The sequence below is a fragment of the Erithacus rubecula genome, assembly GCF_903797595.1.
Source record: "Erithacus rubecula genome assembly, chromosome: 2".
Classification (NCBI taxonomy): domain Eukaryota; kingdom Metazoa; phylum Chordata; class Aves; order Passeriformes; family Muscicapidae; genus Erithacus; species Erithacus rubecula.
The window spans coordinates 44,602,947-44,622,082 of NC_136685.1; the positions used below are offsets into that span (position 1 = coordinate 44,602,947).

Sequence of the window (19,136 nt, forward strand, 5' to 3'; positions counted from 1 at the left end):
GTTCTGAAAGAAAAGTATGAAGAGAACTCTCTTCTTTCCTCTGTCCTTAGGAATAACAGGCCATTTCAGGCAAAGAAACCTCTGGCACTTCAAACAGCAGAGGTAGAGCTAACATTCCTTAATGACTTATTTGGTGGCATAATATGACAGTGCCCAAGAGATTCATGCTTTGAAAAATACTTTTGTTATTTAAATTTAGAGAAGGGAGCATTTAAATCACAAGCCAGGAATCTCTCTTTACTCTTTGGGGCCTGTGACTTTGTTCTGCTTTGATTTGTGCAAGATTTACTTTGACATCTCTTGCTTCTGGAATATTTAAAGTTTAAGATTTTCTTTGACAAAACAATCTAATTTTCAGAGGTTAGTGCTTCACACTTCACAGGTACTCGGAGTCAGATGGGCCTGATTCTCAGCTCTATGAAAACTCACTGTAATTATCAGGGAATTTTAAGGGAATTCTTAGGTTAGCACAGTGGGAAAAACAGTGGACTTTGCTATGAGCATATTTCATGGATGTAAAGAAACAGTATCAGTTGGCTATACTGATATAAACCAGTATTTTATATCACAACATGTATGGTGTGTAGTTTATTCAGGAAGTCTGTGAAGGTTGCTGTGGATGTTTTCTCTGCAAAACAGATACTATTAAATACTATCACAGTGTCCAATTTGCAAGGAAGGAAGAGAAAGTATGGATTTTCTTTTTAAGCAATAGCTGCATGAAGTTGCACATGAAATGCTGGAAACTGTTTTCAAGAGTGTTTGATCAGTAAAAAGCTAAGTGAGATGCTCAAAAATGTCTGATAAGTACCACCTGAGATTGTATCATATAGAAAGTATAATATTTACATTTTGTATCAGAGCATTTTAATAACAGCAAAGGGAGTGGAGAAAGTAGCTGTGAGGAACTTGACCAATTCATGACCTAGAACAGTAATGTGAGGCTTAGGTACAAATTTAGAGGACTTCAGGACACATGATGGACAGCAAATAAAAGAAGTAAGGGACCAAGGAGTCCCTTGCCTTACAGAGATTTTTCTCATTACCTGAACATCCTCTGTTCAGTGTTAAAATGCATGAGTGAACTGTCCTGGCCACCTGAACTGTTCTTCTTCACAAGGCCAAGCAAATTAAAAAAACAAAACAAAAGCCCAAGAGTAAGCATATATGAAATTAGATATCCACACTTCTGCACATGTGGAACTGCTGCCAGAGAAAAGGATGTCAGTGTTAGCATCTTCACTGGAGGCCAAAAAAGAGAAATGTGGCTCTGTGGTGAGCCCTCAGTCTAATGCAGTCCATTCTGGCAGCCCCAGGGTCCTCTATTGCAATGACCTTTTCCTGGGGAAGAAATTCCCTATTTGTGCTATGATTCAGTATATAATGTCTTATTCTGAAAATGTTTTTTATTAACTTTATTATTCCTTTCAATGTGTGCCTACAAATTGAATATATACTCATGTTTACACAACTGTGACTAATTGTACTTGTTTATAATAATCTGGGATTTTTTTTCTTACTCAGCATGAGCTTTTCATATTGAGTTTAGGAGTATTGAAATCTCATAATTTCTTTATTCTTCACCAAGGGTGTTTTTCCTGATCAAAATTATTCATATATCCAGAGTAAGAGCATTCGAAGACATTCAAATTCCATAAATTAATCCACACAATACAAACATACAAAATTCAATTTTCTTCATTCATCTTCACCAACTGCTGTCATTTAGCTTCAAAATCATTCTCCTTCTCCCACTTACCCTGACTGCCCCCACCTTTTTTTTTTTTTTTTTTTGTTATGCAAACTTGGCAGATTTAGGCTGTGTATTAGGTATGTTGGAGGATTATGCTTTTGCTTTGTACTGAATGGAAAAAATGACTTTTTTTTTTTTTGCTTCTGAATGAGCGTTGGTGTTTGTCACAGGTCTGAGTGTTTTGGAAAGGAAAGGGAAGCAGTAATTGCTCTTACAAGTCCACTTTCCATAGCTTGAAAATCTTGATTATCAAAACAGCCTGTATGTCATTTTAAGCAGACTTTTTCTTCTTTGTCTCTAATGTACTCATAACCTCTCAAATGCCTTTTTTTTTTTAATCTACTTACCCACTTTTCATATAATATCCTGAAATTAGCAATATTTATCATGGAAATGCTTTATTGTTTCAAGTATTTTGACTTTGCTGTTTACATTTGGAAAGCACATCAGCTTCATAAATAAAAACAGTATAGATTTTCTCTTTTTATCAAATGTCATTAGGCAGTGAGAAGAACTGTGAGGTGCCTTTATTGAAGTTGTTTTCTTCTCAATTGTTGCTAAAGGCTTTCAAAAAAGGTATGACCTAAATGGTAATTCATGAGAGTACTTCTAGGACTGATCATGATGTCACAGTGGGACTGTGCTGATGTGCAATTATTGGGGGTTTTTGCTACATTTAGTGGAGTTGCTCCTGGTTTGTATTAGCACAGATGAGAATATTAACAGAAATAAAGTCTGTGAAGCTCTTGGAAATATGTCATCTTATGTCTTTGCTGTTTTAGACCTCAATTTCCCCATCATTTGAATTCTGCTTTGAATCTCAGCAGTTCATTGAATACTGTGTCAGTGAAGTCAGAATGGAAGATCTGTTAATGAGTTGCTGTTGGGGAAGGCACCTTAATATGATGGATGTGGTTTTGGATTTACTGAAGTAACAATGAAGAAGATTTAGGAGGGTTATATAAGAGCACTGGATGATTTAAGGAGAGGAGAAAGTTAACTGGAATTCTGAAAGATGGTCCTGTTGGCTTTGTGGAACACATACTCTTGTTTCTTCCATGGGAAGAGGGACAGCCAAGCAACCTCCAACCCCACATGGATATCTGTAATCTTTGTGCATAGTATGAAACAAAGAAACATGGTAAACTGAGACTCCATGACATGCACTGTGAGCAGATCTCTAATATTTTCATTCAAAGCATTTATGTCAAGCTTAATTCTCTCTTCCTTTCTATATGTGGTGGTTAAACTTCAGTTCAGTTTCTTGAAACTGGAATTTTTGTGTGCCCCCCCCCCCCCCCCACTCCCCCTATTTTTATTTATTTTTTTTTAATTTATGTTTAACTTTGAATCTCTTCCAAAAGGATTCTGAACTTTATAGCACAAATCTTTGCTTGGCCAGGCAATATGTGCATTTCCTCTCATGAGGCTCACCACTGGGATGGATGCAAGAAACTTTCTGAAGTCAACAGGCTTCTTCATGCTGCCTACAAAGTGATCTTTTACATTAATTTTATGCAAAACAAAAACAGATCAGACGACTCTTTGAAGACTAAAGCACACCTCTAGCTGCCCAAAATTTGGTGATGTCCAAGGCCTTTTTATCTTGCCCCTAGCTTTTCTTATTGTATTACATATTTATTCTTCTCTGCCTATGAGGAACCCTATCACCAAATATTAAAAAAGTAGCTCTGGTAGATAGCCTTGAGGAATAAACTTGTCCACAGTCCTTGCCCAAAGCAGGTCCAGTTATATCAGAATGATTGCAACTCATATCTGTCACATTTGCTTTCAGAAACCAAGAGTGATGAATATTCCACAACCTCTGTAGGCAATCTTTCCCACTGTTTACTGTCCTTATCACTAGAGGAAGCTGTCTCTAGCACCAACCCTTAGTCTCTCTTGATGCAATCAAAATACATTACACTTGTCCTATCTCCAAAGGACATATGAATAATTTGAATAATTTCTTTTTTCCCTTTTTGCATCTGTCTTGTCCTTAAAGGCTCTTAATGTCTCTCCTCAGTTTTTTTTTTTTTGTTTTTTTGTTTTTTTTTGTTTTTTTGTTTTTTTTTTTCCTGCTAGACCAACCAAATTCAACCCTTCCTAGCAGGTCATTTTTCCTACACACTCATTTTCTTATTTCTGTCTTTTTTGAAGGGTAGTGTCCTAAACTGGTCAATGTTTTCCATCAGAGGCATTAGAAGCAAGCACCAAATAGGACATGAAGGCTATTTTACATGTTTTAATAAAAGTTCATCTGCATGGCTTATTAGAGCCTATTAGACCCCTTAATTAACCTTCTTCAGTCTTGTAAGCCCAAGTTTCCACCAAGCTGAGGTGCAAGTCACTGCCTTCAAAGGGCTGCTCAAGCTTACCATGACTATGAGCAGAGATGCTGTTTGGAGATGTAATAAGAAGAGTGTGGAAAGCAAACCAAAGGAGTGGGGACCTATTGCAGGATGATGCACAGTGTGGACAGACCCTTTGTGTTTTAAATCTGCTTGGAATCATGGAATATAAATGAGTTAAGAGATTTTTAACTTGTAGGAAAAAACAAAAACAACAAAGAGACTAAACCAAAACCACAAAACAACACAAAACCAAAACAATAACGAACCAAACCAACCCAAACCCCCTCAAAATCAAGAAACCAAACCAACCCAAACCAAAAATAGCCCACCAAAACCCCTAGACTGATAACATATTTAAGCTCTGGAGCTGACAGGTGCTGAAGGGATTCAAGAAATTATCCAAAATGAAAGCAACTGCTTTCAATACAAAACAGCCAAAGTGTGAGGACTGTCAGAGGGTGTAACACAGGTGCTCTCCTTCTAGTGAGCCAGAGTGAAACAAAACCTGTGATGAGGGGTGATGAACTAATTCTGGGGTGATTCATAAAACAACATAATTCTTCACTTACATACATTGGAGAAGTGAGCCAAATATTTAGACATTTACTGTGGATGAGGTAGTTTGTCCAGAGAATATCCAGGCACCACCATCTGACCTGGAAAAATGCCCAAATGAAGATGTTAATTTTCAGATGTTTTAAATTAAGAACTGTGCCTGGTAGTTAACTTTTCACTTAACAACAAAACCTCATTTTAATACAAGATCTGCCTATTGCAAGCATAGCAATCACCAGTCATGCCTCTCTGAGTCTAGTGCTGACTTCATGAGTTACATGTGCTTTGTAAGTGAGGGGATGAATAGGTATCAAACACTCTGTACAAATTTACCACAAAGACATCTGGATTTGAGAATCTGCCAGCAGGCAAATTGCTAATGATCTCAAATGTTTCCTTCAAAGAGAATGACTTGGTTAGGTCTCTGTACTCTTTAAAGATCTACAGGAAATTCAGGCAGGGAAATGGCATAAGTTTATTTTTAGTCATGGATACGACTTCCTTAAAAATAATATTCATGTCAGTCTTGTGAAGTAAGCTGCTTCTTGGTGTTGTGCATTCTCAAAATGCTCATTCCTTCCTGCCTTGCAGAATTAATAGTATTTCAGCATGGTAGCCATAAATGTCCCTGTTTTATGGATTGTCTTGGCAGGGATATGTGTCCCTAAGGGAAGCATAGTTTGGGTAGTTTTGCATCAAGGATTACCTTTCATCAGCCTTGAGACTGAGGAGGGATGAGGCATGGAAGAGAGACAATGATGCTGTGGCAATTCCTAACCAGTGGTTCACCTGACTGGTGCAGCTCAGCAGATCCTGCTTGGTGGCTCTTCAGGACCAGCCACCACCAGTCTGACTTTCAGCTTTAATGCACTGGTTCAGCTCCTTATCTCTGCCCTAGCTGGGCTGGCTGCATGGAGAAGTCCCAGCACTGATCAAACCAGGATTTTCCTGCTCCAGAAATTAAGGGTTATGATATAAAAGCCTCAGGGTTCTGTTCAGCCATGGATTTTCCAGCCGACTTCCTGGGAGTCTGAATAGCCTGGGAGTCCCTAAATCACTCCACAATTTTGCTGAGGACTGGAGCAACACTTCCCAGTGTTGATGGATATGAGGTCTGATATAGAATCCTGTGGCCCCAGGGCTTCTCCGCATTGAAATGCCCAAATTTTTTCTCAGTCTAAATAAATATGTTGCTAAATACATCGCTGGAGTACTCAGGGAACACAGTCTCTTTAGCCTGTAGGATATCTTTTAACTTTTTAAACCCACAGGATGGGTCTTTGCCTTTAAGCCCAGTCTACACAAATGTGTACACGAAGTCCATTTTTTCATGGAAAGCAAGGCCCCAGGATAGAGGATGTTGACATTGGAAAGATTTCCTAGTCAAACTGTTTTCCTGCCCTGATTACTCTCTGGGGTTCTGGGCATGAGATACATTCTGTGGTAGGGGCAGGGAAAGGAGGGGTAAAAAAAGCCCCCAAAAGGGTTTGTGCTACAAGTTGCTAAGTTTTGTGTGGTAACAGGGTGCAGAAACCAAACTTCTTTTAGAAACCCTTCCTCAGGGATATCTCTCCTTCCTTGGGGGAATTATCCCAGGCTCATGCTGTGGCTGGATCACACACACTACAGAACTACCCAATTTTACTGGTCCCTATCCTGCTTTTCTCCACCAGCTTGTGTTTCACAGTGCATGTGACCTTCTTGTGGACTTCAGGTGGGCTTTGGTTGTTTTTCCCATTAACTGTATGGACTGCAAGGCAATTCAGCCTTATGTGAATCCCATGACACCCTTAAACAGAAGAGACCACTGTAGATAGGGCACTGGCAGTGAGACTCCATAGAAACTCAGTGTAAATCTCATGAGGCTCTTTAGCTGACGATGAGGAGGGATTGTATGGGATCTCCCCCAAATAGTTTTCCTCTCCCTCTCTATATGATTATGTGGACACTTGAGACTAAAGAGGCCTCCTGAAAGGAGAGGAAGGTGAAAATTCATGGGAAATATATGGCTTGTTACTCTGGCAGCCAGTCTTGGGATGCAGGCTCCTCTATCTGCAGTTCCCTTTGTTTGGCCTGAAGTGCTGTGTACAGCACATGTCCCCAAGCAGGTCCACTCTTCTTTCCTCTGACAGAAACAGTTATGAGGCAAACAACATTAGTTTAGCTACAGGGATTCTGATCTGTGGAGAGAAGTTTAAAAAAGCCTGGTCTGACAAGGGAGGCTCCTCTGGCACCAGGCAGTTTGGCAGTGACACATCTGGACACAACTCCGTGCCCAGGCTCTGTCTGCTGATTGCCAGCTGGTAGCAAAAGGCTGGGGTAGATTTACTCAATTTCAGAGTTTCCCATCCCTTGCCTGCACTAAATGAGGCAAACAAAGAAAATATGGCCAGATACAGGTGTGTGTGATCTCATGGAAATCCTGGTTTGGATTAATTGGTGAATTAGCCTGGGAATGGAAACTTACTGCAGCTGTTGCTTAGGCAGAAAAGTGAAGGAATAACAGCACAGTACAATATACAGTGAGACAGCAACATGATCTCTGTGCTAAACCCTGTGATGATCCCTTGGCAGCACTTGGGCACTACAAAAAGCAAGGGAGGGGATTCTCTCACCAGGGAGTCAAGAATGAGTTGGCATAACAGCCAACCTAACCCTACCCAGCCCCTGGGATGTGGCTTGAAGCAGGCAGCAAATGTAGAACAGGAAAGCAGCTAGAAAGATAAGGTTGTTTCCACACCCTATTTTTACATATGTCCAGATCCTCCCAGGTCTGAGGCTGGGGCCAGCTGGGGGCAGTTAGAACCCTTGTGACCTCAGTGGAGTCACATCTCTTTCCAGCATTGCTCATCTTGCTATTCCACTCTGTCACACACAGGCATGACTTCCCCTGCCTTTTACTCTCTCTCTAGGTTTTCATACACTGACACAATGGTGGGTTTGCTAAAAAATGGGCAGTGTGCTCCTCATCCAGTTGTACCTGGGATTTATATTTAGATCATGGTAGCCTGTGAGGCAAGAGATGAGCTAGAAGAGGGCTTGCCATGGTGGATGGAACTGACAGGAGCTGCAAAATTTCTTGCAGACTGTGTATATCTTTTCATATTCATAACATCTTGTGAAAGTCTGGAGTAAACCTTTTAGCCTTCCACCTCTCCTACCTAAGCCATGTTTTCTTCCTCTCTCCTCTTCATGGGATTCTATTTAGAACTGCATGTTTCTAGACAAGCTTCCCCCTAAACAAATGCTTTTGTTTGCTGCAAGCTTGGGGAAAGGAAAACAGGAATTTTAGATCACATGGTAGGAACAGTCACTGGGAGAGGTCCAATAGTCCATGTTTAAGAATGTTTAAGAATGTGACCATCTCCCTCCTATTAAAATGAAGGACTAACACTCTCCTATGAGAGGGACAAGAAAAATCTTAAAATTAGTGTACAATAACATTCTTCTAAAATTATTTTCTGCTATGACTCCAAGTGTGAGTGGCCCCATCCAAAGCACAATGAGGAAGTATTCCTTGGCACCCTTGCTCTCCAGCCCTGGAGTGGGCCATGTGGGTGCAGGGGTGGGCACATCTGTGCCAGAGCAGTGTTTTATTTCTCTGCACAGGTGGGTGTGACAGCTCACCCCTGCTGCTTGGGCAGGCCAGCTGCTGGGGATGAGGAGCCCACATGTGGCACAGTCCCAGGGATCATGCACAATGTCTCTGCCTGGGGGTGATGGAGCCAAAGTGATCCTTGAATATGTGCTGATTGCAGATATAAAAATCCCCTCATGATTATTAACTCTTGGAGAGTTTGGAGACAGGGGGCAGGAGGCACATCAATGCCAAGATCTCCACTGCAAGGCAGATACAGGGGATATAGGGGCTGCTCTTCACTTTGAATGATTTATTATGCCATTTTCTTGGGGTCATTTTAACACAGCTAAACTCCTCTCTACACATTTGGAATCAGCAGTGCTGCTGGGAAATGGTTTTCCTGCACAATTTTTCATCGAAGTTGATTGTTTGCACTCCCAAACAATTTGGTTCCTGTGAATGGATGGGGATGTTTATTGCTCCCAGCAGGACCTCTGCAGCACGCCAACAAAAAGAAAGAAAACAAGTCCCCACACTGCCATCAAAATCAGCTGTGACAATAAACATCACTGTCCTGAGGGGTGAGAGAGGAGGTGGTAGGTTAGAAGGCACAGGAAGCTGACAGCTTGGGTCAGCTTTTCAAATTACACTGGCCAAGGCTGGTTCTGGGTGAACTTCTAAAGGGGGCCTGCTCCAGATGAAAAGGGAAAATGCTCAGTTATCCTGAGGCTTTTCCTCAAAACTCTGCTAGACAGAGCTTCAAAAAGCAGCATGTTGAGAAGGAATGGGTGACATGGCCAAAATTTGAGGAGAACAGCTGGTTTCTGCTGTGAGTTGCAGCAAAACTCCTCCCAGCTAGTTGTGGACAGATGTGGTGTCTGGGTGAACTGGGCTGGTGTTTACCAAGCTTTCCTTCAGTCCAGCAGCATCTTCTAAAGTTGTACCATCCCATACACCCAGCTGGGAACCTGGAAAGATGGAGAGCTGCCATCTCTTTTACAGCATGTTTTATCTTATGAATGAGATCTCAGTGTGACCTGCTGAATAAATCCCACATTTAGGAAAAGCCTCTTAGGTTTATTTGAAAGCATCACCAGAGAAGTGAAGGGCTTTGATACGGCATGTAGGAAGTCAGATAAGGAGGCTGATAAACTCTGGGTTTGCTCTAGATGACATGGTTGAAGAAGAGTGTTTCACAGTGTACTGTACTCCAAACCAATCAGATGGAACAGACATTTTAGGTGAGGTAATTTCCAGGCAGGCATAATAAAACTATGCATTTTAAAAAAATATGCCATTGATGCTCATGTCAGGAAAGCAGATGGGTACCAAATACAGACAAATCCACAACAAACAAGGACCATTTGTTTGTTTGAACACCTTCAGCACTGGGAGTCTCCAAATCACCATTCTAAGGGGTCTCCAAGTCCTACAGTGATAGGATTCTGCAGTCAGAATATGATTAAACCCTTATGGTGATTAAACCCTTCCATAACTGCAATGGGAGTTGAGACAGGTCTGGTGGCAGCTTTATTTGACATCTGGCAATCCTAATGCTCCTAAGCCATGATTGCAAGCCACAGACCTGCCTTGTGGTGTGATCTTGGCAGTTGAGAATTAAGTGAATCTGGATAGAAAGCAACATAAGGATTCAACATAGAGAACACCATTTCTTACAGAATTGTTTCCCTATTCTGCACAAATACTTCATACTAGATCTCAAGAGTCCAGTGTTTATCAGATTTCTCCTGATATCTTTAAGTATTGTAAAGGCAGAATCTTTTTTGGGGGAAAATTTATATCCTACAGCCTACAACCTTACTTTCAGTATTGAAAATTTATATTTTAAACACATATTTCTTTACTAATGTTACCAGAAATACTAGTACTTATTACATTTGGAATAAGTGAAAAAAAAAATCTTCCTTTACATTCCATGTTTGCTTCTTAGCTTGGAGAATGAAATGCAGTTTTTAATTTGGGTAGTTTTGCGTTTATGTTCCTAGTGTTGTCTTGCTTGTGGTGTGGCTACTAGTAACATAATATTTATTTATTTGAACCAGCTGTTTTAACTGGAACAGAATGCCCTTCCCCAGCAAACCTTTCAAACTTTTTCTATTTACTTCAAGTTCTGGCAAAAAATAATGAAAATAGAAAAAGCAGGCTGTCTGTAAGTTGCCAGCAGCCTTTTAAATATAATGATACCACCTAGCACTGGTGGGAGAAAAACCTGTGCTTCAGACAGATACTTAGGGACAGTCCTGCATGAGGACTGTGGGTCTGTGGCCACCAATTTGCCTCGTGTTGGCGTCCAGCAGCAGGGCTGAGAGTGTGACAGGCCAGCTGCACCTGGGCCCAGCAGTCCCTCCAGCCCAGCTCATGCTGGTGGAGCAGAAGGGATGCTTGGTTCCCTGTCAAGGGCCTATCCTGCACCATTCTGCCTCTCCAGAGCCCTGGGCTGAAGGCACATTAGGATCTCCCCTGTCACATATCCCATTTGTCACCTTCTTTGCTACTCTTTTTGGTGGAGCTTTCCTTCTTTTCCTGTTCTTCTGCTCTGTCTCTGTCCTGGAAAGAGAAACATGGAGATTATTCAAGTCTGATAATTCACTGTTCAAGCAGAACCTTTGTCCAGCTGTGTACTGAGTGCTTCTGAACACCAGCAGTGAAGAATTACACTGCAGTACTTCCCTGAGTATTTTCTAGTATTTATTGAATTTTTAGTATTAATTTCACAGGCACTGCTGCTGGCAGCATAGAAACACCCCATGAAATCTGGGCTTTCCAGGCAAAGCCTTTAGGAAAGCTCTACTGAATATGTGGCTGTCCCACACAGGCATGGATGCTGCTGGAGAGGCACATGAGGCCAGGGTGCCAGTGGTGACAAGGTCTCATGCTGGTGTCCCTGCATGCAGAGGGATGCTGCCCTGAGTGCTGCCCAAGCCCACCTTGGCAAACCCATGAGCTGCTTCTCATGCCCACCCTGTGCATCAGGACACACACCAGCCCACCTGCTGCTCCCAATGGACTGGTCTGAGTGCTGGCAGTGCCCAGCAGGGTGGCAGAGTGTCCCCTCTGCAGGCAGGGCTTTGCCCTCCTTTACACCCATTCGTTCTTGGGAAATCTCTCTGGTCAGAAACAGCTCTCCCTGGCACTCATCCCCCAGGGTGCATTTACAGAGAGCAGCCCTGGTCCTGCTTAGCTAAACTGAGGCTGTTTGAGCCTCACTGCGCTGCCTCTGCCTGTGCTTTGACAGCCTGTGCTAATAAAAATTCAGTCCCTTGGCTCCAAGTCTAGGGCTCACATCAGTATGCAAAAACAAATGCAAATAAGAGAGAGGTCTTGCTGGTTGATGCAGGTGAGCAGAGGATGGTGCTGCTCTTCTATTAATCTTTTTTCCTATCTTGGCTTTCATTTTTGACCTTATTGCAAGTCTTGGTGCTGAAATTTCCACTGCTTTTTCCTGTGGCATTGCTTGTATGGGGACAGAGTATGTCAGCAATCAGATTTAGCATCGTTTTTTCCACTCTGTCTGAAACTCTGCAGCTCTGTGGTGTCAGCTCTCCCACTGATTGCTTTGAAACTACTTTTTACCACCTCAAAAGTGTCACTAAGTTTTGAGACATCTTCTCATTAGGAAAGACAGGGAGAGGTTGCTGCTTAATTTTCTTTCCACTTCTCCACTAAATTATTCCTCAACACAACTTATTATAGCATGTAGTCATCCTCTTCCTGACCAGCATGGATTTCAGCCAGTTGATTTCCGATCAAGTGCAGTTTTTGCTATTTTTTTGCTGTTACCTCACTTTTTTTTTTTTTTTTTTTTTTTTTTTTTTTGGAGTGTATGTAGCGCACAAGATTCCTACAATACCAGAAGCAGATTGAGCCTGTCTCTGTAGCTTAATTGTTGGTATCTAGTAGTATTTATTTAATGTTAATTTTGCATACATGTATTTTAGAACCTGAGTTTTTGGCAGTTAATTTCTACATCTGGGTCATCAGCTTGTTAATTTTTGGACAGCTGCTCCTCTGTCACTTTTTAAATACTGGTTTTGGTTAAGGATGGGCCAGCCAGTTTATTTCAAGTAAGAACAGTTCAGAGCCATCATGCCTCACACAGACTCAGAGGGGATCAGCCAAATCTGTGGGAAGAGAATAGATTTTTTTTTTTCCTGAGGCTGAAGAGAAAGTTTCATTTAGGGGACTCTGTTCCTCTTCAGATGTCAGGTAAATTGTCAGTCAGGTAAATTGTTCCTTCAACATTGTTGGCAGCTCTTTCTCGGCTGAAAGCAGACAGACAGTTCAATCTAATTGCACAGAGAGGTTTGCCAGCTTTCCCTTTTCAAGTAAAACAGGTTTATATGTTTCTGTGGGGCTGGCTGAACAAACAACAGGTGGATCTAAAAAAGCCCTCTGGAAAATCCCTGCAATTGATGCACTGGAAATGACAGGGGAGTGTGTAAGAGCCACTCCCATCACTAGGGTAGTCTGTGTTCTGCTAATGACCTGAGAGAGAGCAGAGAAGGGGAGGATAGGGACAGTGCCAGGGGGTAGCCTGGCAAGAGAGAACAGGTCCTGAAAGTTTAGGTAAACTGTAAAAATCTCATTGGGTACTTGTCCTTGTATTCAGCCTAAACTCTCTGTCACACACATTTCTAGGGTTCTGCAAAAATCCCCCTTTAAATACCAACAGGCATTTGTGTGCTTGTTATCCAAATCAGTATGAACAGGGAGGTGGCCATCTAAAAATGGGACATGACTTTTCACATAGATTATAAGCAAAAATGTGATAGCACAGTGCAAGTTGTTAAATTACTTGGTTGTTTTTGAGGATAGTACCACTTAAAATATGCAGTCTGTACCTCTTTACTCTACTGCCCATACTAGGTTTGCTACTGCTGCAATGGCAACAATCTCCAAAAAGTACTGAATGTCTTTTTTTTTTTTCTTCTTTTAAATCTTTCAAGAGGAACTTGAAATTGGGTTAGATTTTATTTTGAGCCATTGATCACTAAATCTACTGTAGCCTTTTTCCTTGAGCTACCCAAGGGGAGGAAGAGGAAGGAGAGTGGTCCACACTCAGGGCTATAGGGTAAGGAAAAAAGGATAAGGAGGGAATCTGCACCCCTGACCTGCTCCTTATGCATCCAGGTAAATAAACAGGTTTTTCAATGCTTTAGGGCAGCCAGCTGACCTGGTTTGTAGGTGAATGGGAATAACTACTGGCATTTCATATTAAATAAGAAACTAACCCAACCCAAAGCAAGTCAAATTATCCTTCCACTGTGAGGATTTTATCCCTGTACATCACTTGGCAGCATTTGCCATCTCTAAGCATCTCCCAGTGTTAGCAGCACAAGGCAGTGACTTGTACTGATAAACACTGGGAGATGTCTCCTACTGCTCTGGAAACCCAATTAGAAAAAGAATCTATATGAACAACTGCTGCTCCAAAGTATCCACCTTTGGTTGCAGTATGATGCCCCAACTCAGTCTGTGTGCCTCTGTTCCAGAAAAGGATTCACATTTTTATCAAAAACAAGGGCTGGAAATCCATAAATTTGGGCTGAGATCACACTGTGTCCAGTCCCCTCAGCCCAGTGTTCTGCCCTGTTGCCTGCAGTGCCACCTCCCTCCTGCCTGCCCCACAGAATTCCCCCTGCCCAGAAAGGGGGTTATCCTCCCCACACACCCCTGCCTGGTCTCTGGCCTCTACTGAGAGAGTTGGTATCTAGTAGATTTATTAACAAGAACGGAAAAGAGCATTTAATGAGCAATGAGACCAAGCCACATCCCCACGTGGCCAGGTGACATTTCCAGTGAAGTGCAGGATGACACACACAAAAGGGGCTGGTGGTACCTGCTAGTGCCTGGTCCTACTCGCCTGCTGGGTGTTGCCTGCTTGAGAGCAGAGCCCTCTCCTCTTTATTGCAGTTGTTTTCTGGTGGACCTAATCCCTCTAACAAGTTTTTCTCCTCGTAGTGACACAGCAAAGTACCACCCAGTCAAGTGTATCTTCACAAAGGATTTTTTTTTGCAATAGGTGAATTTCTGTGTTATGAGAAACGAGCCCTCTGAAACAGCTAGGTCACAAACATTTTTGGTGTGCTGTGTATGGCATTTTTTTCTTTAATTGCTTTTAACTTCAGCTAACAGTTCTCTGGTAAGCATCATTAAAGCTCACCACAAAAGCTGTAGTGACCTTGCGTGTTTCTCTCTGTATGGAGCAGTTCCTGGGATGAATCCACAGTCCTGTGGTTCAGCATAGCCTGGTTCTCTGGTTCTTCTCCCTCTGAGTCACAGGGCTGTGTTACCAGGAAGGTCATGGGACTGCCAAACATACCAGTGGGTGGATTTGGGGTTTCTTTCATCATAACCTCAGCTGATACCTCTTTTCCCTCAGTGACCTTCTGTGGGTTTTTACAAAATCTAAGCCATATGCAGTGTTGGCATATAACCATCCAGTTGATATTTAGGTTCCTGGGAAGCATCCCTTCCATGTGGATGTCACCTAGTTCCATATCCACAGATCAGTTTCCATAGCAACTGATGTCATTCAATGAGAGGGGGAAAATCAGAGGCTTTTGAAAGGCAAAGACTAACACTGGAAGGGAGTAAGTGGAACAAACAGTGTGTACAATGGTTAAGAACACACCACAGGTTTTATGATGTGTGTTTTAGGGAGACTTGCATGGTTTGTGAATCGTTCCTTTCCTCGTGAGATGTGCCAAAAGCTTGGTGGTGCAAAATAAAATGGTGCTTCACAGTATTGCACTCATGCAAATCCTGTGTCAGCTCATATTTATTCACACACTTGTGAGCACATGGAGACAAGAGGAAAATGAGTTTTATTCCCCATTTCAAAGAGAATTGTCATACCAGTATTTTCTAGAAGCGAACGTGCATTCTTTCAATACACCTGCCTCATCCCTGCTGCAACAATGGAAAAGTGGAAAAGAACAGGACTCAGGCAGAACAACTTTTTAGCTTCTCACTGATTCATGCTGTCATAAATGCCACCTTCAGTGGGTATAAAATAATGGTGCTGCTAACATATTCTAACATATGCTGGTCAGAGTCACTACTACTGATACATTGCTGCTTGAGTTGTGGGATCTGATGAACAGAAGTGTATGTTTTCCTTCAGCCATGTGGTGTAACTCAAGGAACAAACATATTGGTTAAAAATATATCTGAAATTAATTTATTATGTGAATCTAGAATCTTGCACATTACAGATTGTATGGCACGACATATATTCCTCTGGAAAGCAAATGTTCAGAATGTTAATTCTGCAGAAATAATTATTCAGAAGCCAGGAATGATCAGTTCAAAAAGCCATAGGAAACTCTGCATTTATACATTTGTACAAGTGTACTTGTTAAACATGCATATGGCAATGCTTTGTCCTAGGACTCAGTAGGCTAGGTAGAGACAAAACCACATAAAGGAAGATTCATGTCACCCAAGTTTAGCTGGGTGAAGAAAGTTGTCTGAGTTAGTTCTCCTGGCTCTGTCTTTAATTAGTGGATAGTAACAGATGTCTCCTGTTGGTGACTCACCCCATCTATTTTAGGTTGCCCATTAGAAGTTCCTGTTTCTGTTCCTTTACGAAGAGGGAAACTAGTGGATGATTAGATTGAAGCAGCCAAAGGCTGGTGAGGTGAAGCCCACCTGGAGGTGTGCATCCGGTCAGAGGGTGGTAATTGTACAGAGAAAGAGGTTTGGCTCTCCAGTTCTTATCCCCACCCACAAAAAGGACTGTTTGTGGTCATTGTGGCACAGCACGGGCCTTGTTCTCAGAGTAGTACATTTCACCCTCCAGATCAGGGTGATTGCTCCCACTCTATCTGCTAAGAATGGAATCTGCCCCTGCTAACCCTAGATGGGTCCTGGGCACCATCTGAGACAGGACAGTGGGGTGTTGGCCAGAATCATGCAACATAGCCACAGTGATAGTTTGACAGGGTGGAAAAACCCCAGTAGAGGAGCTATGATACAGCACTGCATACTAGTGGAGGTGTAGCTAGAGAGTCAAAACCAAAACCCCACGACATGGAGAGGCACAGTGACCGGTGTGACATTACATCTGGTAGAAAGAAATTGTCTTTAAGTTGGGCAGCTCACGTGAGGGCTGTGACAGAATTAAGAAGGCAGATCCACACGGGTGGTGAAGAGCTGGGGCAGGCAGAGAGCACAGCTATTCTGGGCCCTGCTGAGGCTGACAGACGCAGGCAGCATTTCCTGGCAATGTGCTCAGGAGCGGCAGCTTCCTGCTGGGTTCAGAGGTACAGCCACTTCTTGCCTCCACAGCCAAAGCAGGTGGGAGCAGCTGAGCGGGGAGCATCACAACTGCAGCTCCTGTCTGCTGGGTCCATGTCCTTCTGCAGCAGGAGGAACCAAAACCTCCTAAAGGAAAGGCGGGGTGAGGAGAAGCCAAATATGCTCCAGGGCTGCAGATGAGAGGAGCACTTTGCTAATGCTCTGTGTGCACTTTTCCAAGCTGATTCGTGTCACCGGGGCACAAAGGTGAGCAACCGAGGAGGAGCTATCATCTCTCAGCACCCCTCAGCCCTGCTGCTCCAGGGGGAAAGAAGAATGACAGCTGCCAGGAGGCCAGCGCCCTAAAGAAAGCCGGGGATTGCACAAAGAGGGGCAGCTGGATGGCAGAGGAAACCAGAAAGCAGCCCACAGAGCGCTGCAGAGCCCGGGCTTTAATGCATTTTGCCCTGTGATAAAGAAATTACAGAGATTCCAGCCGAACACGGAAAATGTGATTCATCCTGTCTCTGCGCTCCGGCCGCCCCATCCATCCCGTCCGAAGCGTGCGGGAGCTCCGGCGAGGCGCAGTCCCGGGGGAGCCGCCTGCGAGGCTCCAGCTCTTCCCGGCCCTTCTCCTCCCTAGACACAGGTGACAGGACCTTGTTCGTGCTCAGAACACATGGGAGGGGGGAAGTTCTGAGCGATGGGAGTGACAGGAGGCACTGCCGTGAGCACCCATCGCTCCGTGAGCCTCCCCACGGTGCCGGGGAGACGGAGGCTTCAAAAGTAACTTCATGTAGGCGAAGGTGCAGAGGTTTCCTGTAGTAACATCGCCGTGGTTAAGCCTGTAGTCCAAGAGAGTAAGCTGAAGCTACTGAAGTTCAATTTGCATCCCGAATGAGCACAATTGGAAGTGCTAATTATTTCATTGAAGATGCAGGAGCCGCAGCCTAAGCGTGTGTGTAACTCCACTTGTAGCACAGGCAGAGCAGTAGGATACAGGACAGGATATGCAGTAGCTGGTGTAGTGCTCAGAAAATGAACAATCCTTCTTATCCATCAGCACTCTCAATTTACAATAGCCATGCACGCTTGGAGACTGCAGCAAAAATCCTGTAGGGCTTTCATTCCCTGCCAGAGTCAGAAAAAGCTTTAAAAATGGGATAGGAGAGACAGCTAAGAGCAGAGCAATTGTAGCAGAAGCTTTAGTATTTGAAAATTTTCATTCATATTGGAATCATTACCCAATTTTGTTGTCACAGAATCCTCAGGATCCATCAAGGACTCAGAGCTTTTAGGTTCAATTAAGACACCATCATTTCATGTGATACCACAAGAAATATTGTTCAGATGTGAAGGAAGAGACAGCACACAATCATGTTAGCACAAATTCATTTTACACCTGCCTGTTAGCCAAGCTGCCAATGTGCCATTCCTGAATTTCCCAAGCACAAGGTACCATTGCTGTACCAAGGTCCAGTGATTACTCTGCCTTTGGGCAATCTGAGATTGTAATCTGCCTCCTTCCCTCAAATATTGTCATAGTAAAAATATATGGAAGTATAAGACTCTGCTGCATTTTTCCTTCCATTTTCTAACCCCAGTTGTGTTCTATCACCTGTTTTTTAGGAGCAATTTTTCTGACAAGTGGGACAAGTCAGGGACCTTTGGGGCAGCCCTGACCTCTCGTTGCAACCTCCAATGGTAAAGCCTGAACTGCTGCAGGGTGCTGGAAGATGTGTGGCTGTGTGCTCTACTCTGCTTGCTCTGTCATGGCAGGAGGTAACCAGGGACAGAGAGATGGTGACAAACAGTGTGGAAACAGATGATAAGCAGTTTGAGAAGAGCACGTGCTTTGTGAATATCACACAGAACAAATGCAGCATCCTCACAGATCAGCAGCAGCTCCTAAAGCCAGAGCTGTGGGATTCACACCCAAACATGAGCCCATGCTCTGAGTCTCAGGAGAGTGAGTGATGCTGAAGAACTGGAGTCTGGGGTGGGTTTTATGCCTTTCTTTACAAGACCAGAATCCCATTTTTAGTTATGCATCCCTCTTTATGCTTTTGGGAAAATTGCTTAAAGGTACATTTTTCAAAATAATAAATTGGAAACTCCCTTTGATGCAACTTCCATGAGTGTCTGTGATTACCTCCCAGAAGCTGGATCATGAGAAGGTATTTTAACTTGTGTTTGATGGCAGGACACTGGAGAATCTTTCAAATTACTGAGGACAATACCTGAACACAGGTAATTCCCTTTTTTCTCTCCATGATCTGGTTTCAATCAGAAGGAATACTTCATGTTGGGAGGTGAGACTTCTTGCTCTGCTGAGCTTTCCATTATCTGAACCAGACCCTGCTTAGCCCCTCCGTAATGAGGCTGAAATATCTACTGATGCTGGCACAACATCTTAACAGAAAAGTGAGCTTCTGCTAGGGTGTTCAAGATTAGTTTAAGGAAAATGGCTCACAAGAAAGTGGAGAGAGAGAGAGAGCCATAGAGACATTAAATATTTTAGTTCTGGTTGGGGTGTTTAAATGCATTCAGGGATTAACACTTTAACACTGTCCACCCAAACTCAAAATATCACCCTAATAAAGTTTGCAAAAGTGTATGTAAATATTGAAAG

The 19,136-nt window shown here is 43.0% G+C and overlaps 1 protein-coding gene across 1 annotated transcript in view; it reads left to right on the plus strand.

Annotated features, from left to right (window-relative positions):
* Positions 1 to 16,297: 16,297 nt before the first annotated feature.
* CCN6 (cellular communication network factor 6) overlaps positions 16,298 to 19,136 on the plus strand; it is a gene marked incomplete at its 5' end in the record, with an annotated part of 39,919 nt that continues 37,080 nt past the window's right edge. Inside the window, 3 exons of the mRNA XM_079298919.1 lie at positions 16,298 to 16,667; positions 16,983 to 17,290; positions 18,284 to 18,473. Of these exons, the coding sequence (XP_079155045.1) occupies positions 16,298 to 16,667; positions 16,983 to 17,290; positions 18,284 to 18,473 (868 nt within the window). The remainder of the gene's footprint in view (positions 16,668 to 16,982; positions 17,291 to 18,283; positions 18,474 to 19,136) is intronic.